This window comes from Gossypium raimondii, chromosome 10 (genome assembly GCF_025698545.1).
Source record: "Gossypium raimondii isolate GPD5lz chromosome 10, ASM2569854v1, whole genome shotgun sequence".
Classification (NCBI taxonomy): domain Eukaryota; kingdom Viridiplantae; phylum Streptophyta; class Magnoliopsida; order Malvales; family Malvaceae; genus Gossypium; species Gossypium raimondii.
This window is the reverse complement of record NC_068574.1, coordinates 1243328-1251840: the sequence shown is the minus strand read 5'-3', so window position 1 is coordinate 1251840 and position 8513 is coordinate 1243328. Positions and strand designations below refer to the sequence as shown.

Below are 8513 nucleotides of genomic sequence, written 5' to 3'. Positions count from 1 at the left end.
ATTTTTTGTCCAATTTGGTACATGAACTTATTAAATGTTATACAAATTACTTCAATATACTAACAATATTAATTTTTATGAGGTACCAAAATAATCAATGTACAATTGATATGTGGCAAATGACATGGTATATCTTTTTGCATTTTAAATGCTCAATTACTTTTAGTTCAATTTATTTATTTCATTTTATTAATTTAAAATAATGATTTTATTTTATTTTGGGTTTTAGAACTCTTGTTTTCTTATTAAATATTAAGTCGTTAAGTATAGGTCAATGCATAACTTGTTAACATGAATTTTTCTAATACCGATTTAAATTATTGTAGCATAACATGAATTTTTTAACTGAGGTTTTTGGGGTAACTTGTATAGTTGTATATCATTTAACAAGTTTAGGTACCAAATAGGAAAAAAGTGCCAAGTTCATTACCAAACTAGACCCAAAAAGTTTAGATACCATATTAAGAAAACATGTCAAATTTATGTACCAAATATTATATTAAACCAAAAATTTAATATGCATAAATATTAAAAGATAAATTTATTTTAACATTTTACTAATGAAAGAAAAATGATCTAAAATTAGTAACATTAAACGCAAAGCAAATATTATTTTTATCAAAATTAAAAAACTTATTTAAATACAAATATGAGTAGATTCTAATAGAATTTAAAATCTACATTTTAAATTAAGCTGAATTTTAACAATAATTACGTATTTAGGTGGTTAGAAGAAATGAGATTGAGTTTGAATCTTAAAATTATTTATCGGAATACCATCCATGTTTCCGACAAAATTGTTCTCAAACAGCAAAAACAATTAAGATTATATAAAAAGAAAACAAATACGACGCATAGAATCATTTTTATCTCGACTTCTATGGTGTCTAGTCGATTAATATTTGGGTAGGGTTAGAGGATAGGGCCAGATAAGATGGCTAATGCTTATCTGATGATTGCTCTTCATTATTTATAAGCTGTTTCCAGAAAAGTGGGCGGACAGCTGTTTTTGTTCTTAGTTTATATCAGAAGGCAAGAACATTAGAACATAAAACATGTCCTAGGAATACTGTTGGTAGTTACAATTTCAGGTTCATGATGAATTGATTCATGTAGCTTTAATTTTCGGGGGGGAAAAATGTAAACTTTATTTTACTAATAAACCTTGGAAATTCATGATTTAAAAACTAAAAACGATTTAATAGTTGTTGATAAAAAATGTGATGAGGTGATTAAAGATAGTTTATTCGGCGAAGTGATTGAGTTAAGAGAGGAAAGATTGTGAGAAACTTCAATGAAATTTGACTAAAAAAGAGAGGTAGAAGAAAGAATCCCCCAACCCCGAGGAGTGTGAAGGGGAACATTTATGTGCCACATGTCCTCCTTTAATTGATGGATTTATCATTCAAAGTGACTGTCTTGTTAAATTAGTTATGTGACTTGACGTGATAGGTTGTAAGGCATGTTAGTAGTGAGTGACAATTGTCAATTTAGAGAGTGGTTGAGCTTAGCGTGGACTTAATTTTAAGTAAAGTGTACGGAATATCTTTATTAGTGATATGTATAACAAGTAAAAGAAAAAAGTGAAGTTAATTTTATAGTTTAGATTTTAACTGCCTTCCAATTTTAAAACATTAGTAGCATATGATTGGATTTTCTTGTCAAAATTAATCATAAAATTGAGCTTAAATGCTATTTTAGATTTGTCTTTACATATGAAGGAATAAAGTGTCTAATTATAGGCTTTTTTTTATAAAATTAACTCAAAATTTTAATTAATTATATAAATGATCCATTTTTTAATTAAACATGTAAATGACCTAAAATTTACAGTGAAAGTTGGTGGAGCCAAAGAGTTTGACACCACCAACATGCCACGTCAGCAACTAAGATAAAAAAATTAAAATTTTGGTGGAACCATGTAGAATGACGTCACCTATATAACTACCAGAGAAATATTGTAATTTCTAAAAAATTGAGGGACTTTAAAAAAATTCCCTTTTTTGGTGGAGCCACCCATTGCCTAAGTGTTGCCCGCCCCTTTTTCCTTTTAAAATTTTAAATATATTAAGAAAATTTTTTTTTTATCTTTACCTATTAAAAAATATTTTAAAATTTTAAAATTGGTATTATACTTAAATTTTTTAATATGTTTAAAATTTTAATATATTTTAATATATTAAGTATATTAAAATTTAAAATTGGTTATACTCAACATTTTCTTTACATATTTAAAATTTTAATATATTTAAATTTTTAAGTTTGTTAAAAATATACTAAATATATTAAAATTTTAACATACATTTTAAAAAGTATATTGAATATATTAAAATTTTAAAATTGGTTATACTTAACATTTTTTAATATATTTAATTTTTTAAAATATATTAAATATATTAAAATTGGATATATTTAACAATTTTAATATATTTAATTTTTTAAGTTTTTAAAATTTTAAATATATTAAGAAAACCTTTTTGTCTTTAACTATTAAAATATATATTATGTATTTTAAAATTTTAAAATTTTAAAATTAATTATACTTGAACATTTTTAATATATTTAAAATTTTAGAAAACTTAAAAAAATCACATTGAAAAGGCCAATGGCTCCACCAGAAAATAGAAATTTTTTCTAAAGTCCTCATTTTTTTAGAAATTATAATATTTTCCTGATATTTATACAGGTGATGCCATTCTACATGGCTCCACCAAAAAATTAATTTTTTTATCCAGATTGCTGATGTGGCATGTTAGTGGCGTCAAACTCTTTGGCTCCACTAACTTTCACTGTAGATTTTAGGTCATTTACATGTTTAATAAAAAATATGGGTAATTTATGTAATTAATTAAATTTTTTGAGTTAATTTTATAAAAGAGCCCTAATTATATACAAGTGAGCCTCCCATCATCATTGGAGTAAATTGAGTACGTCTTTCGACGGGCTGCTATGATCATGGAATCCAATAGAAGTGTCTAACCCCATTTTAATCAATGTTAAAATTTGATGAATTTATTTTTAATAAATTTTATATTATATCTGAAGTGATATTTAATATTCAAGTTAATGATTAGATTAAATAAATGATAATAACACTAAAATGATTTGAAGGTTAATGACAATTTAAAATCCGAGTAATAGTTTAGCACCTCTTATGGATTAATCCAAAAAACCAGAATAAGACGGAATATCAAGGTTTTTGGAAGTAAATAACTACAACAATAATTCATAAACAGGCGGAACAAAAGCTTAATCAACATTGGCAGATAGCTATCTACCTTCAGGTTGAAGACCATGATGATGCATCTAATAACTCACATTACCGAGGGTATAATTCCGTGATAGATGCCTCATTGTTAGACGATGGCATTGATCGACTAGTAGATTGATCAGATTCAAGACCCTTGTCTGGCATCCTCCCATCTGTTCTACTCTGAAGCACAAATGCTGGTTGTTTAGGCACTTGTAGTGTGGCAGAGTAACTGTGGAGCAAGAGAACAACGGTGGCCATTGTTGGCCGGTCAGCTGGATCTTCTTGAACGCATAATAACCCGAGCTGGATGCATCTAATGACTTCATTTCTCGAGTAATTATCTCTTAGAACAGGGTCCAACAATTCCAGGGATCTCCCATCCTTCCATAGCTTCCATGCCTGCATTGGTTCATCAAAGGTTCTATAAGTTCTTAATAAAGGATATTTGAACAAACTAGGCCAAAAGCATTTTACTCACATAGCTAATGAGGTCCTGAGCTCCTTCTGTTTCGTAGAAATCACTGTTCCTTTGGCCACTTACGATTTCTAGAACTAAAACCCCGAAACTGTATGCATCTGATTTAACCGAAAATTGTCCCTGCATTGCATATTCCGGAGACATATAGCCACTGTTGAACCGGTAACAATGTCAGTGTAATGGAGGTGTTAGGCCATCCAATAGTTGAATTGCTTATGAACAAAGGTAAAACTTACTAGGTGCCAACAACTTTTCTTGTTGTTCCTTGAGTTTGATCAACCCCGAAAATCCTTGCCATGCCGAAATCCGAAATCTTGGGGTTCATGTCTCCATCTAATAATATATTGCTGGCCTTGAGATCACGGTGGATGATTCTAAGCCGGGAATCCTCGTGAAGATAAAGAATTCCACGTGCAATCCCTTCGATTATCTTGTGTCGTCTCAACCAATCCAATTGTCCTTGTTTTGCAGGATCTAAACAAAACAAGCAATTGTGTTAACAAATCAATTCAAATTCTCTAGAGGATCATTGCAAAGTATGAGAAAAATACCAAAAACAAAATAGTCAAGGCTCTTGTTGGGAGCATATTCATAAACTAGTATCCTTTCTTCTCTTTCCAAGCAAAAGCCCAATAGTCTGACTAGAGATCTGTGTTGAAGCTTGGCTACCAATACGACCTCGTTTTTAAATTCCTCATCACCTTGTCCTGAACCTCTTGATAATTTCTTAACAGCTATTTCTTGTTGGTTAGAAAGGATACCCTGAGCATATACAAATTAATAACCGATCATTAAATGCATATTTAGATCAATTACTTGGTTTTTCGGGTCAGGTTACTATGGATTTGCATCCTTCCCTTTACTTTTTATGATCAAATTGTGTTGGGTCGCGTTTAGAATCTGGTTTATGAAATCGAGTTTTCTGGTTCGGGTCAGAATCAAGAGGAAGTAACAATACCTTATAAACCTCACCAAAACCGCCTTCGCCTAGCTTGTTAGCATCTGAAAACTTGTCTGTTGCAGCTTCAATTGTGGAATAATCATACTGCAAGGAGTCTATGGTGGTTATGTCATACCCTACTGCACAGCCCAACCAAATAGCAAAGACTGTCAATTTCTTTTTGTGAAAGACAAGGAAATAAATATGGTATCGCTCAAAGGAACACAAATTTAACCATGTCCATTACCATTAGTGTCGTACTTCTTCTTTGCTCTTCTCTTTAACAGCCAACACATCAGTAATAAAAGCAAAATGGAAACAGTAATTGGAACAACAATGGCAACAATTATTGGCCATGATCTTCGGCCATTCCCTCCTGGAGCTGGAGGAGAAGGTGGAGATGCAACGCCTGTTTGATTATAGAACAGGTAAGTTTCATATCTAACGTTACAGCTAGGATTCAACACTCTTGCGCCTAGCCATCCAGTTGGAAGAGTTGATATTACCATTCGCAGACATCTATTGCAATCCATGCTTATCAAGTCCGGAGTACACTGACCAAGGGTATACAGTGCTTCAAAAGTTGATGAAAAATTAACATCTTCCTCTCTAGTCGCAAATTTTTTAGCACCTTCTGGTGTGTTTGCTGCTTGGTTTGCTGTATCGTTCATCATAGCTAAGACTTGCTGGTTGAAAAGGTCTTGGTTATCGGTCACATTCTGACTGCTACGCAATATAAATGTATGTCCTCCTGCCACAACGGAAAAGATATTTCCATTCGAGTACCGTAGGAGGCACTCGTCGTACCAAACCACCGCCATTGTTTCGTTGGGACAACGTTGAGAAATATCGGTGGTGGCAAAGGTGACACACGCTTGGCAGACGCTGGTAGAAAGATCCCCACGGCAAAGGAAAAGACCGTATACCATGTCAGGGCTCCTACCTGCGGTTGTGTTGTAGAAACCATCACCACGGGTGCTATTAGACGACAGCGATGATAAGACGGTATTGCGGTTGGCTTGGTAAGTGCTGTTTACGGTGAAAGTGGTGGTGTTTGGACAATCGTGGTACAGATAAGTAGGCTGCTGAGCTTCAATTGCAGGGCTAAGCAAGGAAAGTACTATTACTAACAGCAACAGGTTTATGGAAACTGTGGAGATTTGCATAATTTTTATTCTAATTAAAGTAATCTCCTTTCTTTATCTTGGATCATAAGACAAGAGAGATCAACCATAGAAATCTGGGTTCTTGTCTTGAAATTATGATATGGGTGATTTTTCTTCCATTGCAAAAGCTTCTTTGATCCTTACTATGAAAATTTTGAGTCAAGTTCATTAATTTTTTTGGTAAATTCTGCTATTAGTCCTTGTACTTTGTGAAAATTATGAATTTAATTTTTTTACTTTAATTTGATCATTTTAGTCTTGAACTGTTAACTATTTCCAAAATTTGAGGAGTCAAACATATTGTGTAATACCATAACATTTTATTATTTCCATATATTACTCACTAAAAATAAAGTTATATTTGGGTTAAGATTGAAATTTCAAAGTTTAAAAGTATAAAATTTAGAATGATACAATTGAAGAATATACACCAAATCTACAATTGTACACATAATATAAGATTAATAATTGCATTTAACAAAACATATTTAACTACTATTATTTGGGTTAGGAATAAAAGATAGTTTAATATATTTAAAATTTCAAAAACTTAAATTTTTTAAATATATTAAAATTTTAAATATGTTAAAGAAAATGTTGAGTATAACCAATTTTAATTTTTAATATACTTAATATATTAAAATATATTAAAATTTTAAACATATTAAAATATTTTAAATATAACCAATTTAAAAATTTTAATATATTTTTAATAGGTAAAAAAAAGAGAAAAATTTCTTAATATATTTAAAATTTTAAAAGGAAAAAGGGAGGGCAACACTTAGTAATTGGGTGGCGCGAATTTATTTGGCTCCACTGAGAAAGGGAAAATTTTTAAAGTTCCTATATTTTTTAGAAATTATTTTATTTTCTTGATATTTATACAAATAACGTCATTTTACATGGCTCTACTAAAAAATTGATTTTTTTATCTTAGTTGCTGACATGGCATGTTGGTAGCACCAAACTCTTTGGCTCCATCAACTTTTACTATAGATTTTAAGTCATTTACGTGTTTAATTAAAAAAATAGGTCATTTATATAATTAATTAAATTTTTGAAGTTAATTTTATAAAAAAGCCTCGAGAAAGTGGTGGTGTTAGGACAGTCGTGATAGAGAAAAGTAGGGTGCCATTACTAACAGCAACAGGTTAATGGAAACCGTGGAGAGATGCATAATTTTTGTTTTAATTAAAGTTTTGTCCTTTCTTTTATAGGGACTAAATCCAAAATTTTTGCAAAGCAAAGGGACTCATAGTAAATATAATATTTCTTTTATATTAGTCTACAAGAAAGAAGAGTTGGTACACAATGAATGAATGGGATGGAAAGTGACTGATAAAATAATCAATGTGACAGTTGGCTACATGGCTGCTCCGGGATGGTGAAGGCACTGCATTTTGCATTTTGACTTTGATTTTCCAACAACATGACATGTATATAAAGACTACCTGAAATCTAATCTGGTTAGATAAATTTGAATATCATCTGTTCGATTCAATATTAAAATCATTTAGATTTTTCTAGGCAAGAAATTATAGATTCAAATTCAATAATTTTAAGTTAGTTGTTGGAATGAATTTGGGTTTAAATGGTTTTGAGTTGAATTAGATTTGATTTATATTTTTTTAAGTTTAAATTATTTATTTTAATAATCAAGTTTGATTAGGTGTGTCATATCTCATGCGGTAAAGTAAAAAAAGAAAAGAAAAAAACCCTAAACAATAAGCTACCAATAAATCATGAAGTCATCAACAACACCCTCCATTTTGGAATGACTATCCGGACAAATATGAGTCATCCACCATCCATGCCCCAAGCTTTCATTAGAAATGTGATATTGTTGGTCATCAAATACCATGTGGGTTCAATTGCTCTATATTATCAAGTCAGAATAAATGGCAGGATCTGCCCAATCATAGCATCTTCATCCCAACGAAGACATCCACCCCATGTGTTCCACAATAATGGTTTAATGGCACTTGTACTACGAAATCAATTTGATGAAAATTCTTATCCTTTTATAGTAGTGCTAGTCAATTTGTTAATTGTTACTGTAATATGAAATTAGTTAAATTAATTAAAACCTTCTAAAATTTAGAAATTTATTTTATGTTTCCAAATTAAAATCTAATCAAATAACTTATTTTTAATAATTGTTTATGAAACTTAAATTTCTTTTAATTATATGATCTTGAATCTCTCATGCTAAGCTAAAAGCAATGAAAAATCTTTAAAATTAATTAATTTATTAAATATGAGTTAAGGGTTCTTTTGCTTTTAATTTATCTCGGAAGATTCAAGATTATATAATCGAAGAAATTCAAGTTTCATAAATAATTATTAAATATAGCTTATTTGAGTTCATTTAATAAAGGATAATTTAAAAACATAAAGTGAAAATTTAAAATTTAGGAGGAGATTAAATTAATTAATTTCAATATTATAGTAATAAATAGGTTGACATTATCAATGAATAAATTTATTTTAATAATTTTTTGATTTTGATGTTTTAAAAAATTCAACGAGAATTTTCAAAAATGAGATAAACATGTATAATATGACAATTTTTTAAAGCATTATTTTAGTTTCTAATGCTTTTTTCAGTTTATTTATTAATTTTTCTATCTGGACAAGTACTCAAAAAAAGTGATTTTTTCGGTGATTAAAGCGATT

The 8513-nt window shown here is 29.8% G+C and overlaps 1 protein-coding gene across 2 annotated transcripts; it reads right to left on the bottom strand.

Annotated features, from left to right (window-relative positions):
• Positions 1-3129: 3129 nt before the first annotated feature.
• LOC105776351 (cysteine-rich receptor-like protein kinase 10) lies at positions 3130-5967 on the bottom strand. Of its 2 annotated transcripts, XM_052622000.1 has the most exons (7): positions 5178-5338; positions 4919-5080; positions 4690-4811; positions 4283-4493; positions 3968-4205; positions 3732-3882; positions 3130-3652 (listed from the first exon to the last, which is right to left on the bottom strand). In XM_052622000.1, the coding sequence occupies exons 1-7, from the start codon at positions 5188-5190 to the stop codon at positions 3320-3322; spliced, it is 1230 nt and encodes a 409-aa protein (XP_052477960.1). In that variant the 5' UTR covers positions 5191-5338; the 3' UTR covers positions 3130-3319. The 2 variants fall into 2 exon arrangements, with proteins under 2 accessions (XP_052477960.1, XP_012454407.2); XM_012598953.2 differs by having other exon boundaries at positions 4919-5967.
• Between the last annotated feature and the right edge of the window lie 2546 nt (positions 5968-8513).

Coding starts and splice junctions, on each gene's coding strand:
- LOC105776351 (XM_012598953.2), bottom strand. CDS start 5,837: ATGCAAATCTCCACAGTTTCCATAAACCTGTTGCTGTTAGTAATAGTA. Junction 4,206..4,282: donor CCTTGACTATTTTGTTTTTG/GTATTTTTCTCA, acceptor TGTTTTGTTTAG/ATCCTGCAAAACAAGGACAA. Junction 3,883..3,967: donor AGAAAAGTTGTTGGCACCTA/GTAAGTTTTACC, acceptor CCGGTTCAACAG/TGGCTATATGTCTCCGGAAT.